The 14539-nt window shown below is 44.1% G+C and overlaps 2 protein-coding genes across 2 annotated transcripts in view; both read left to right on the top strand.

The window, feature by feature from the left end:
• Positions 1-3708, top strand: part of LOC140731974 (patatin-like phospholipase domain-containing protein 2) — a 191555-nt gene extending 187847 nt beyond the window's left edge. Inside the window, exons 2-4 of the mRNA XM_073054018.1 lie at positions 855-1087; positions 2838-2903; positions 3569-3708. Coding sequence (XP_072910119.1) covers positions 855-1087; positions 2838-2903; positions 3569-3676 — 407 coding nt within the window. The 3' untranslated portion in view covers positions 3677-3708. The remainder of the gene's footprint in view (positions 1-854; positions 1088-2837; positions 2904-3568) is intronic.
• LOC140731973 (omega-hydroxyceramide transacylase-like) overlaps positions 1-14539 on the top strand; it is a 35194-nt gene that overhangs the window by 1473 nt on the left and 19182 nt on the right. The window lies entirely within an intron of this gene.

Below are 14539 nucleotides of genomic sequence, written 5' to 3'. Positions count from 1 at the left end.
TTAGGTTTATGAAGGCCAATTTGCCAAAAGCTCCCTTTATTGACCCTATCTACCTGTGATGCCACTTTCAAGGAATTATGGACCTATATTCCAAGATCCCTTAGCTCTACTGCACTCCTTAATGCTGAACCACTCACTGTGTAAGACCTACCGTGTAAAGTGCAACTCCTCATGCTTGTCTGCGTTGTATTCCATCTGCCATTTCCTAGCTGGGCAACGGGTAGAGCAAGAGCTGGATGGTAAGAGGCAAATCCTGCTGAGGAGGGCCGACGGGAGAAAGGGGAGAGTGGGAATGACGCCAGAAGCTGGGAGGTGACAAGGGGCCGACAATAATGGAATCTGATAGGACAGAAAGGTGGAGTGTGGCAAAAAGAGGGGGGAAGCAATGGTGGGGAGTGAGTAGGTTTTGGGCAGATGCTGGAGGAGGGGAATGGGATAGGCTGATGAGGACCAGTCCAAACAGGAGGAACAGTGTGAAAAGCAAAATGTAGGCAGGGGACAGGAGGAGCAGTTACTGAAAGTTTGAGAAAAAGTGGGACTGCTATCTTGTTCCACGAGCCTTCCAGCTCCATTTCCAGGCCTCCCTCTTTAACCTCAGTGAGAAACCAATGTAGTGATGTTTCACCGGCCAGCTCCATCCACAGAAGTTGCCTGATCCTCCAGCAATGTGTGTGTTGTTCCAGAATCCAGCATTCATGTACAGTCTCTCATGATCCAGGTTACAATGCCTGATTCTTTCTGAATTGTAAATGGGTGAGATACAGATGACCAAACGCATTGTTTATGCTGTGGGATCTTCCTAATGGTTTTGTGCCATCCATTTGGTCTCAGGAGTCATTTTCACTCCATAACAGATCATTTCTACCGGAGCGTCACACGAGCTGCTGAACAGTCAAGAAGACACTTCCTTGGGCCGATGAATCCTTTTTTTAACCCTCTCCAACTTGTCCAGGACAGACTGGTGGAGACTCTTTGTGAGAATGCATATGAGCTTGCGTGTGGGAGGCTGTTCATCTCCATGACCCGGGTATCTGATAGACAAAACATCCTTGTCTCTGACTTCAGTTCCAATGAGGAACTTATCCAGGTAACAGTCTGTTGTGTCTCCAACTACACACAATGAGAGATAACATAGAACAGTACAGGCCCTTTTTTCCATGATATGTGCCAACCTCTTAACCTTCTCTAAGATCAATCTAACCCTTCCCTCGCACATGGCCCTCCATTTTTCCATCATCCATGTGCCTTAAATACCCCTAATGTATCCGCCTCTACCACCAGACTTGGCAGCTCATTCCATACACCCACCACTTTCTGTGTACAGTATATAAAAAAAGCACTTAACTCTGACATTCCCCTTCCAATTTCCTCTAATCACCTTAAAATTGTGTCCTCTCATATCAGCCATTACCTAGGACAATGACCATAAGACATGGGAGCAGAATACACTCAACGACGGCTTCCACAGTGATCTTTGGCAATAAATTCAACAGATTCGCCACTTTCTGGCTAAAGGAATTCCTCCTCATCTCTATTCTAAATGGATATTACTCTATTCTGGGCCATGCTCTCTCATCCTAGACTCCCCCACTTTAGGAAATGTCCTCTGCACATCAACTCTATCTAGGCCTGTCAATATTCGATAGGTTTCAATGAGATTCACCCCCCTCTTCATTCTTCTAAACTCCAGTGAGCAGAGTCCCAGAGCCATCAAATGCTCCTCATCTGTTAACCCTTTCATTCCCAGAGTCATTCTTGTGAACCTCCTCTGGATCTTCTCCAAAGCCAGCGTATCTTTTCTTAGATAAGGGGCCCAAAACTGCTCACAATACTCCAAGTGTGGTCTGACCAATACCTTTATAAAGCCTCAGCATTACACCCTCACTTTTATCTTCTAGTCCTCGCGAAATGAATACAGTACTAGTATTGCATTTACCAATTTCTAACTGTGCTACAAAATAATCTCCTATTCCATACACTGTATGCATTCAAATATAACACTTTCAGTCCTATATTTTACCACCCTTTTTGATTTTTGCCCCCAAGTTACACTTTAATGCATCCTACTGACTGCAATTTTGCTGTCATCTGACTGTCCTTCCTCATGTTTTCGCTATGCACTGCAGCTACTTGTATACCAACTGCCCCACCCGCAGCCAAAACTAGATTCCGTCCCTCTAAGTTTCCGTCCAAATGAGTTTAAACCTGGGTAAAAGCCTCTGGCTGTCCGCTCTACTGATGCCTCTTATCATCGTGTACATCTCTATCAAGTCATCCCTCATCCTCCTTTGCTCAAAAGTAATGAGCCCCATCTCACTCAACCTTTCCTCATATTCCAGGCAGCATGCTGGTACATATCCTCTGGACCCTCTCTAAAGCTTCCCCATCCTTCCTATAAAAGGGTGACTAGATCTGAACAAGTGTGATCTAGCCAGGGTTTTACAGAGCTGCAACATTACCTCACGGCTCTTGAAGTGACTCACGAAGTCCAACACACCAGACAACTTCTTCGCCACTCTGTCAAACTGTGTAGCAACTTTGAGGGATCTATGGACATCTTGAGGGATCTTTGTGAGGACCCTTGTGTTCAGCATCCTGATTCCTTGGCTGTGAGCCTGTACAAAGCAGATTATTGTTCATTTCTGTTTGTCCCAATCTTCTCTTCAATGTCCTTATTCTGGATTTCTAGTCTTAATTTGAAAAATATTTCTGAGCACCTCCCTATGACAATATACAATAACACGTTAAGTAGAATGTTATCATTGTTAATTAAGTAGAAGTTGAAGACGTTGGGTGTAAATTATTCCTGGTTTGAATTTTGATTCTTCCTTTCACAGGCGTTACTCTGCAGTTGTTTTATTCCGGTCTACTGTGGGCTGTTCTGTCCAACTTTCCGGGGTGTGGTATGTAATTGTGAGCCATTTTCCAGATTGCATTGTGAGTCTCTGCCTGCAGAAAGGACTTTGTGTAATCTTCATCGAAATGTAATATGTACCAAAATGCAACACTTGGAATATTCTGAGCAGTTTTGGGCCCCTTATCTAAGAAACACTGTGCTGGCATTGGAGAGGATCTAGCAAAGCTTCTCTTGAGCGATTCTGGAAATGAAAGGGTTAACATGTGAAGAACGTTTGACAGCTCTGGGCCTGAATTTGCTGGAGTTTAGAAGAATGAGGCGGATCTCATTAAAACCTATCAAATATTCAAAGGCCTAGACAGAGTGGATGTGGGCAGGATGATTCCTATAGTGGGGGAGTGTAGGACCAGAGGGCACAACCTCAGAATAGGGGGATGCTCCTTTAGAGCAGAGATGAGGAGGAATTTCTTCAGCTAGAGGGTGGCGAATCTGTGGAATTCATTGTCAAATTATTGGGTATATTTAAACCGGAGGTTGATAGGTTCTTGATTAGTCAGGGTATAAAAGGTTACAGGGAGAAGACAGAAGAATGGGGTTGAGAGGGTTAATGAATCAATCATGATGGAATGGCATGGCAGAGACTCGACAGGCTAAATAGCTGTATTTTGTTTCTGTCTTTATGGTCAATGGCATGGGATTTCTGTTTCTCAGATCTTCCATCTGGCTGTGTCGAGGTTACTGACTGATCGGGAGAGTTCCTATGACGCTGTTGTAATTGGCAAGAACTTGTATCTCTTGTGCTGCTCAGCTTCTCCCTGACCTGCTCTGTGCTGAAGGCTTGGGGCTACTCTGTGCAATCGATCCCTCGGACTGTTTCCTTTGACCTTATCTCACTCTTGATGACTACAGCACTTTAAGTTACGTAATTGTGACCCATTTTCCAATTACATTGTGAGTCTTTGCCTGTAGGAAGGACTCAATGTAACCTTCATCAAAGTGTGGCAAGGAACAAAATGCAACTTTTGGCATTGTGTGAGCAGTTTTCAGCCCCGTATCTAAGAAAGATGTGCCGGCATTGGAGAGGGTCCAGAGGAGACACACAAGAATGATCCTGGGAATGAAAGAGTTAATGTATGAGGAGGGTTTGAGGGTTCAGGGCCTGTACTCGCTGGAGTTTAAAAGAATGGGGTGGGGGGAAGGATCTGATTGAAACCCATCAAATGTTAAAAGGCCTAGATAGAGTGGATGTGGAGATGATGCTTCCTATAGTCAGTGAGTCTAGGACCAGAGGGCATAGTCTCAGAATACAAGGATTTCTTTTTAGAACAGAGATGAGAAGGAATTTCTGTAGACGGAGGGTGGTGAAACCATGGAATTTGTTGGCACATGTGCACAATTTTTCTGAGAAGAGATCTACAATTAAATGTATGATTTGATTAAATTGCTATAAACAAGATTGTATCTTTATTTCGAGATAAAGTGTGGAACAGACTCTTCCAGCCTAGTGAGCCGAGCCACCCAACTTGTCCTAATCACAGGACACTTTGCAAGGATCATTTAACCAGTATGTCTTTGGGCTGTGGGAGTAAATCAGAGCACATAGAGGAAACCTACGTGGTTATGGGGAAACATACAGACTCCTTACAGTTTCTATTAATTGTCATGAAGGGCCTGGGTTGTGTTTTGTTTTTAAACTAACAATCTTTGCTTTAGTTGTGATGTTCCTAGACATGTGAGATACTCATGATTACAGTATCCCCTTGTGTTAAAGCACGCGTGAAAATGAGCTGCAGATCGCTGTAAGCTGATTCATACCCTCTTCAAAAGGGCTTTTGACTTTGCTGTGTTTTGGATTTCGTTGTATTTTTCACAGACTCAGATCCATCTGACGACCTTCTCAATGAATAAATATGAATGAGTTGAGCATTGAGCTGCGAATACACATGGGCAGTACAATGATCACATCAGTAATGGCTGCCACACTAGTCAAGTTGTCAAGTTCCCTTAATTTTCTTCTCCAAAATTTTGTAGAGTTAGAATATGAAGCTAATCTTTTCCATTACCAATGTGCACATAAATATTAATCTTCCTCTTCCCACCATCTATGTGTAGTGCAATCACTTGAGTCGAGTAGAATGTTCTTCTAAGGGGTTGTCTATTGGTGGGTGACCCCCCTTCAACTGGGAATAGGGGATCTATTTGGGGAGATGTGAATTGGGCATCCAGTAGCTATCACCTTGATATCAATATACATGTAAGGTGCCTTGTGCCAAGGACAATTCCTGGCCTTTTTTAGCCTTACTCATTCCTTGCTTAACTTCCATAGTCAGAGGAACAGAGATGAGATTCTGTGAGCGTGATAGAGACACCCAGATGGTATGTTGCCTCCCTGGTGCCAGAGTCAGCGATGTCTTGGATTGGGTCAGTGGCATTCTAAAGGAGGAGGGTGAGCAGCCAGAAGTCATGATATATTGTTACGTACCCTGTAACTGGGTGTCTAACCAGCAGAGAAAGAAGAATTCGTTGGAGTCTGGTGATACTATACTAAAGGTGTTTATTAATAAAAATAAGCAAAACCATATCAATAATGCAAATATACATATAAAACCAGTTAGCAGTAATAAACCTAAAAGTGTAGGAATAATAATAATCAATAATAAACAAGCTCTATCGATGTCTAGGGGTAAATGAATTGTCATAGAATATAAAGTTCAGTTCATGAGTGCTGATGTAGTTATGGTTGTTGTGTTGTAATTGTTGGAGAGAGAGAGAGAGAGAGAGAGAGAGCGAGCGAGCGAGATGTAACAGCTACAGCAGCCAAACCTTCCTTTGCTTTCTTAATCCGTCGTATCGGTGTGGCCATTCAGTTATGACCTCTCCGTCCTTCTGCTAGACCGTTCTTCTGTGGTGGACTCGCCACTCTGGCATGAGTGGACACACACACAAGTCCCCACAGGCCCTGCTTTTACACTGATAGTCTTCCTGACCGACCTCCTGGTTCGGTCTTCGAAGCCCCCACCTTTCTTGTGGGTTCCAACACTCAATCAGTGTCCACTGGTGTGTCTGGAGGGTGTCTCTCCAGACCTGTCTTTTATCCCTACTGATGGGGTCTCAGCTATCCATCACTCCTGAATGACTGTGTCCATCAAATAAGGCCACTCCTTCAGTTCACTGAGGAATGTTATTGAGCAATCTATTGTCCTTGCAGTGAAACAGTAAATAATTCAAAAAGGAGTCACAATACGGTTAATCAGCAATTTCCCCCTCTCTCTTATCTGTTGCCGATGTTCTTGCTTGTTTTTCCATCTCTCTTTCTCATGGTCAGCATAGCAACAGCAATAGTTCGTGTTTCTCGGGGGGGGGATGGTTAACTCTGTACCCCATTGTCCATCAGGTCTGTTCATCACATAACAATATGTTGGCACCAATGACATGGGTGGACAAGGTGAGGAGGTCCTGAAGAGAGATTTTAGGGAGCTAGGAAGAAAGCTGAAAACAGGACCTCCAGGGTAGTAATCTCTGGATGCTGCCAGTGCCACATGCCAGTCAGGGTAAGAATAGAATGATTTGGCAGGTGAACGTGTGGCCGAGGAGCTGGTGCAGGGGCAGGGGTTCAGATTTATGGATCACTGGGGAAGGTACGACCTACGCAGAAGGGATGACTTGCACCTGAACCTGAGCAGGGCCAATATCCTTGTGGGCAGGTTTGCTAGACTTGTTCAGCGGGGCTTCAACTACTTTGGCGGGTGAAACTGGAGTGATAGAGCTGAGGATGGGGTAGTTGGTTTACAAACAGAGGCAATGTGTAGTGAGATTGCGAGCAAGGAGAAGTTGACGATAGCGCAAATTTGTAGTCAACTCCAGATGAGTTGCAATGGAAAAGGTGGAAAAAATTGAAAATGGTGATGAAGGTTTTATATTTGAATGCATGCAGTATACGGAATAAGGTAGAAGAACTTGCAGCACGGCTACAGATTGGCATGTATGATGTTGTTGACACCACTTAATCATGGCTGGAAGCAGATTATGGTTGGAAGTTTAACGTCCAAGGATCAAAAGGACAGGCAGGAAGGCAGAGGGATGGTGTTGCTCTGTTGGTAAAAAATGAAATCAAATCATTAAGAAGGGATGGAAGGTGTTGAATCATTGTGGGTAGAGCTAAGGAACCACAAGGATTAAAAGACCTTGATGGGAGTTGTATACAGACCCCAAAACAGTAGTAAGGATGTGGCCTAAAAATGACAGTGGGAGATAGAAGGGCAATGTTACGATGGTCATGGCAGATTCCAATATGCAGGTAGATTGGGGAAAATCAGGTTTGTGCTGGATCCCACAAGAGGGAATTTCTCGAGTGGCAATGAGGTGACTCTTTTGAGAAGCTCATGGTTGAGCCTACTAGGGGATCAGCTAATCTGGATAGGTTGTTGTGCAAGTAAATGGAATTGATTAGAGAGCTTAAGGCAAAGGAAACCTTAGAGAACAGTGATCATAATATGATAGAATTCACCCTGAAATCTGAGAAGGAGAAACTAAAGTCAAATGTATCAGTATACAGTGAAGTAAAGGGAATTACAGAGGAATGAGAGAGGAGTTGGTCAGAATTGATCGGAAAAGAACACTGGCAGGGATGATGGCCGAACAGCAACTGCTGGAATTTCTGGAAGCAATTTGGAAGGCACAGGATATATACATCCCAAAGAGGAAGAAGTATTCTGAAGGCAAGATGACACAGTCATAGCTAACAAGAAAAGTCAAAGCCAACATAAAAGCCAAAGAGGGGGCATATAATATAACAAAAAACAGTGGTAAGTTAAAGGATCGGGAAGCTTCCATCTTTTCCTCCTTAATGCTATGGAATTGATAGCTTTGTGGCCAGGATTGCAGACAATACAAAGATAGATGGAGGGCAGGTAGCAGGGAATCTGCAGAAGGACTTGGACAGATTGGAAGAATGGGAAAAAGAAGTGGCAGATGTAGTGTAAGGAACTTTAAGTCATGCAGTTTGGTAGAAGGAATTACGGCATAAATTATTTTCTAAATGGGGAGAAAATTCAAAAATCTCAGGTGCAAAGGAACTGGATTGTCCTTGTGCAGGATTCCTTACAGGTTAACTTGCAGTCTGAGTTGGTGGTAAATCAGGCAAATGCAATAATAGCATTCATTTCAAGAGGACTATAATATAAGAGAAAGGATTTGATGCAGAGGCTTTACAAGGCACTGTTCAGACTGCACTTGGAGTATTGTGAGCAGTTTTGGGCTCTTTGTGTAAGAAAAGATGTGCTGGCATGGGAGTGGGTCCAGAGGAGGTTCATGAGAATCATCCTAGGTGTGAAAGGGTTAACATGTGAGGAGCGTTTGATGGTTCTGGGCCTGTACTCACTGGAATTTAGAAGAATGAGTTGTGATCTCATTGAAACCTAGTGAATATTGAAAGGCCTGGATGTGGAGAGAATGTTTCCCATAATGGAGGAGGGCCAGAGGGCACAGCCTCAGAATAGAGGAATGTCCATTTAGAAAAGAGAAGGAGTTTATTTGGCCGGAGGGTGGTGTTTCTGTGGAATTCATTGCCACGGATAGTTGGTGAGGCCAGGTCATCAAGTATATTTATAGCAGGGGTTGATAGGTTCTTGGTTATTCAGAGTGTCAAAGGCAGGAGGATGGGGTTGAGAGGGATAATAGATCACCCATGATGGAATGGTGCAGCAGATTCAATGGGCTGAATGGCCTAATTCTGCTACTTTGTCTTGTGATCCTATTGTTTTCTTTGTATTTGATGTGAATGCCTACATGAAAATGAATGTTAAGGTAGTATACAGCACCAGATGTGCACTTTGATAATGACTTTAGTTTGAACTTTGATCGTCGAGTCTCTGAAGGACATGTAACTGCCTAAACGCTCATGGAGGTGAGAAGCAGAATGCATCTTGTCACATGTTTGCAATGAAGAAAGGCTCTTAGTGTGTTAGTAGTCATAGATCGATCACTTGAGTCAATTATGATCTTCTCCTAAGGGGTTGTCTATTGGGTCCTCAAGAGGATGTAGAGCCCGGTTCTGTTGTAGCGTGGACAAGAGCAAGTTGTAGCTGTGGTCAGTGACTGGGTCTTCCTGTTGTTCAGTCTCTCCTTCCACAGCTGCCGCTTGTTCTCTGCGGCACAACCGAGACGTTCACGTGTAGCGCAAATCCCTCTTGGACAGATTTCCTCCAGGTGTATCTATCGAGTGCAATGTCCTCTCGGGTTTTAGGCATAATGTAGAATTTCTTCAGGCTGATTTTGATTTATCTTTGAAGTGTTCCTTTACCCACCAGGGACTCGCTGAAAATCCTTCAACTGGAGTAAAGGATCATCTTGGGGAGACGTGATTTAGGCATCCGGATGACATGACCTATCTCCGTTGGAGTTGGTGTAGCTTTATCATGGTGAAGATGCTGTTCATGTTGGCCTTCCCCAGTATGCTGGTGTATGTGTTATATGTTGAATTGAATTGAATAGAATTGACTTTATTTTTTACATCCTTCACATACATGAGGGGTAAAAATCTTTACGTTATGTCTCAGTCTAAATGTGCAATTGTATTAATTGTAATTAATAGTATTTACAACAGGATGGTCAATATAACATAGACATACAGTTGGGACAGCATGAGTTAATCAGTCTGATGGCCTGGTGGAAGAAGCTGTCCTGGAGCCTGTTGGTCCTGGTTTTTATGCTGAGGTACCGTTTCCCGGATGGTAGCAGCTGGAACAGTTTGTGGTTGGGGTGACTCAGGACCCCAATGATCCTTCAGGCCCTTTTTACACACCTGTCTTTGTAAATGTCCTTAATAGTGGGAAGTTCACATCTACAGATGTGCTGGGCTGTCCGCACCACTCTCTGCAGAGTCCTGCGATTGAGGGATGTACAGTTCCCATACTAGGCAGTGATGCAGGCAGTCAGGATGCTCTCAATTGTATCCCTGTAGAAAGTTCTTAGGATTTAGGGGCTCATACCAAATTTTCTCAACCATCTGAGGTAAAAGAGGCACTATTGTGCATTTCACCACACAGCTGATGTATACAGACCATGTGAGGTCCTTGGTGATATTTATATCGAGGAACTTAAAGCTGTTTACCCTCTGAACCCCAGATCCATTGATGTCAATAGGGGTGAGCCTATCTCCATTTCTCCTGTAGTCCACAGCCAACTTCTTTGTTTTTGTGACATTGAGGGAGAGGTTGTTTTCTTGACAACACTGTGTCAGAGAGATGACTTCTCTGTAGGGTCCCTTGTTATTATTTCAGATGAGTCCAATCAATGTAGTCTAGTCAGCAAATTTAATTAACAGATTGGAGCTGTGGGTTTCAACACAGTCATGGGTATACAGAGAGTAAAGGGGGCTTAAGACACAGCCCAGAGGGGCACCTGTGTTGAGGGGCAGAGGTGAGGGAGCCCACTCTTACCACCTGCCGGCGATCTGACAGGAAGTTCAGGATCCAGCTGCACAAGGCAGGGTGAAGGCCGAGGTCTCTGAGCTGCTTGTTGAACCTGGAGGGAATTATGGTGTTGAATGCTGTGCAGTTGCATGCACTTGGCATAGGCAGATCACTTGAAATTGGACGTGTAGTGTAGCAGTTCATGTAATACTTTTCCACACCAGTGACAGAGTTCAATTCCCACCACTGTCTGTAAGGAGTTTGTACGTTCATCCCACGACCTCTGTTTTCCTCTGAGTGCTCTGGTTTCCACACATACAGGTTGGTCAGTTAATTGGTAATGCGGGTGTAATCAGGTGACGTGTGCTTGTTGGGCCAGAAAGGCCTGTTACCATGTTGTTTCCATCAATAAAATACGATAAATTATATAGTTTAGCCTGAGATTAATTGAATGTATTGTTTGGTTAGATGGGTAACATGCAGTGTTGTAATGAAGGGCATAAGATGGGTAGAGGAATTGCTCGGTATTTCAGTTTGACAGCCCTCGAGCTGTAATCAGGACATCCTGAGCTTAGTATGTTGTTCAATTAGACACCCCTCGAATCCTGCTTCCAGTCTTTCGATCAGTCCTATTGTAGGACCTGCCTGATAAACTGGGCCCATTGCCAAGATCAGGCTGAATTCTGTCATCTAATCTAAATTGAGAAAATAGCTAGGATTCCCTTTGTTTATTTGGGAGATTATGCTACTTAATTGCGACAGGAAACTGTTGCCAGTTTTTAACGAGTGTCAGTTGCCTACACGTCGTATGGCTGTTAGATACTACACTGTGCTAGGAACATAGAAATTTATAGCACATTACAGGTCCTTCGACCCACAGTGCTGTACTGACCATGTAACCTACTCTAGAAACTGCCTAGAATTACCCTACCACATAACCCTTTACTTTTCTAAGCTCTATGTACCTACTAAGAGTCTCTTAAAAGACCCTATTTTATCCTCCACCACCGTAACCGGCAGCTCATTCCACACACTCACCACTCTCTGTGTGGAAAAACTTACCCCCGAGATCTCCTCTGTACCTACTCCCCAGCACCTTAAAACTGTGTCCCCTCATATTAGCCATTTCAGCCTTGGGAAAAAGCTTCTGGATATCCACAAGATTAGTGCATCTCATCATCTTATACACCTTAGAGTGAATAGTTTTTAAATAGTGTCAGTTGCATGTGTTTAAGAAGCAGTGATTTTGTCACTGATAGTTGGCAAGAAGGAAGTAGTTAAGACAATGCAGAACTGTTTTGCTCACTGTGGTTTCAAGCACTGATGCATGGATTGGCCAGAAATAGCAGAGAGTAAAAATCAAACAATTTCACCACTTCAGGTTGGAAACGATGAAGCATCTGAAGGTATCAACAATCAGCTTGAATGTTACCTTTGGTCCCCACTGGAAAATCAGCTCCCACCTGAGGCTCCAAGAAGGTGTTTGCATACAAGAGTGGCCACACACTGGTACACAGTTTTGACAGGGTGGCCAGTAGCTCTCATACCCCAGAGCGATGGGGCCATGCCGTCCCAGTATGTGAAGTCAGCTAAGGTGGACTGGGCGGATGAGATCGCCAGTGAAATCCAATGCCCAGGAAGCTGGTTCTGCAGCACTCCATTGAGAGCAAAGGGCATGGTGTGAGGCACAGTGGGCATTCACTAGAACCAAGGAAGACCCCAGCTGTGATGTCATTGTCATTTCATGTCATCGCCGGATATGATGGACAACCACCAGTAACACTGGTAATGCTCTATGTTCCAGATATTTCATTTAAATACATAATTTGTTACTCAGTTAAATGGTAGTTAGTCTTTTTTTATATACCTTTTTAACCATTTCTATGAACAATTATTGGGGCAGATACCTAATAGGGAGCCAGTGCCAAGTGTTTTGGCTGCTACCCCAAAAGATGAGAGTGGTATATAGTTGACATTTAGGTTGAAATAAATATTGTAATGTTAACCATCCATAAAGTGGCATAGTATATCACTCAGATTCTTCAAACAATCAACGAGTGGCCTCCTAGGATCAAGTTTCTCAAAAAGCCCTTCTGGCCCACTCAACACAGCAAAGCCCTCTTCAATGGAGAAGAACGAACAGTTGCCGTGGTAGCGTAGCAGTTAGCGTGACACTATTACACCTTGGGGTGTCAGAGTTCAGATTTCAATTTCCACTACTGTCTGTAAGGAGTTTGTATGTTCTCCCTGTGAGTAGATGGGTTTTCTCCGGGTGCTCTGTAAGGAGTTTGTATGTTCTCCCTGTGAGTAGATGGGTTTTCTTCGGGTGCTCTGTAAGGAGTTTGTATGTTCTCCCTGTGAGTAGATGGGTTTTCTCCGGGTGCTCTGTAAGGAGTTTGTACGTTCTCCCTGTGAGTAGATGGGTTTTCTCCGGGTGCTCTGTAAGGGGTTTGTATGTTCTCCCTGTGAGTAGATGGGTTTTCTCTGGTGCTCTGTAAGGAGTTTGTATGTTCTCCCTGTGAGTAGATGGGTTTTCTCTGGGTGCTCTGTAAGGAGTTTGTATGTTCTCCCTGTGAGTAGATGGGTTTTCTCTGGGTGCTCTGCAAGGAGTTTGTATGTTCTCCCTGTGAGTAGATGGGTTTTCTCCTGGTGCTCTGTAAGGAGTTTGTATGTTCTCCCTGTGAGTAGATGGGTTTTCTCCGGGTGCTCTGTAAGGAGTTTGTATGTTCTCCCTGTGAGTAGATGGGTTTTCTCCGGGTGCTCTGTAAGGGGTTTGTATGTTCTCCCTGTGAGTAGATGGGTTTTCTCTGGTGCTCTGTAAGGAGTTTGTATGTTCTCCCTGTGAGTAGATGGGTTTTCTCCGGGTGCTCTGTAAGGAGTTTGTATATTCTCCCTGTGAGTAGATGGGTTTTCTCCGGGTGCTCTGTAAGGAGTTTGTATATTCTCCCTGTGAGTAGATGGGTTTTCTCTGGTGCTCTGTAAGGAGTTTGTATGTTCTCCCTGTGAGTAGATGGGTTTTCTCTGGTGCTCTGTAAGGAGTTTGTATGTTCTCCCTGTGAGTAGATGGGTTTTCTCTGGGTGCTCTGTAAGGAGTTTGTATGTTCTCCCTGTGAGTAGATGGGTTTTCTCTGGTGCTCTGTAAGGAGTTTGTATGTTCTCCCTGTGAGTAGATGGGTTTTCTCTGGTGCTCTGTAAGGAGTTTGTATGTTCTCCCTGTGAGTAGATGGGTTTTCTCCAGGTGCTCTGTAAGGAGTTTGTATGTTCTCCCTGTGAGTAGATGGGTTTTCTCCGGGTGCTCTGTAAGGAGTTTGTATGTTCTCCCTGTGAGTAGATGGGTTTTCTCCGGGTGCTCTGTAAGGGGTTTGTATGTTCTCCCTGTGAGTAGATGGGTTTTCTCCGGGTGCTCTGGTTTCCTCCCACAGTCCAAGGACATACTGGTTAACCGGCCATTGTAAATTGTCCTGTGATTAGGTTAGGGTTAAATAGCTGGGTTGCTAAGCAGTGCGGGCTCATTAGGCTGGAAGGGCTGTTCCACGCTTTATCTCTAAATAAACAAAAAAATATGTCAATGTTTTGGGCCAAGACCTTTCATCACGATTGGCAAGTCACCTTGTACTCCTTCCCCTCCCTTAACCTCCTTATTCTGGCATCTCCTTACCTTTCCAGTCCTGATGAAGGGTCTCGTCCTGAAACGTTGACTGCCTATTCTTGTCCAAGATGCCGCTGCACCAACTGAGTTTGAACCATAGAACCACAGAACATTACAGCACAGAAACAAGCCCTTCGGCCCTTCTTGGCTGTGCCGAACCATTTTTCTGCCTAGTTTCACTGACCTGCACCTGGACCATATCCCTCCATACCCCTCTCATCCATGTACCTGTCCCAAGTTTTTCTTAAATGTTAAAAGTGAGCCCACATTTACCACTTCATCTGGCAGCTCATTCCACACTCCCACCACTCTCTGTGTGAAGAAGCCTCTCCCCTAATGTTCCCTTTAAACTTTTCCCCCTTCACCCTTGACTCATGTCCTTTTTTTTACCCTCCCCTAGCTTCAGTGGAAAAAGCCTGCTTGCATTCACTCCATCATAATTTTATATACCTCTATCAAATCTCCCCTCATTCTTATACGCTCCAGGAAATGAAGTCCTAATCTATTCAACTTTTCTCTGTAACTCAGTTTCTGTAGTCCCAGCAACATCCTTGTAAACCTTCTCTGCACTCTTTCAATATTATTAATATCCTTCCTGTAATTAGGTGACCAAAACTGCTC

Source organism: Hemitrygon akajei, chromosome 8 (assembly GCF_048418815.1).
Source record: "Hemitrygon akajei chromosome 8, sHemAka1.3, whole genome shotgun sequence".
NCBI lineage: Eukaryota > Metazoa > Chordata > Chondrichthyes > Myliobatiformes > Dasyatidae > Hemitrygon > Hemitrygon akajei.
The sequence above is the reverse complement of the archived record's forward strand: the minus strand, read 5'-3'. Positions and strand labels throughout refer to the sequence as shown.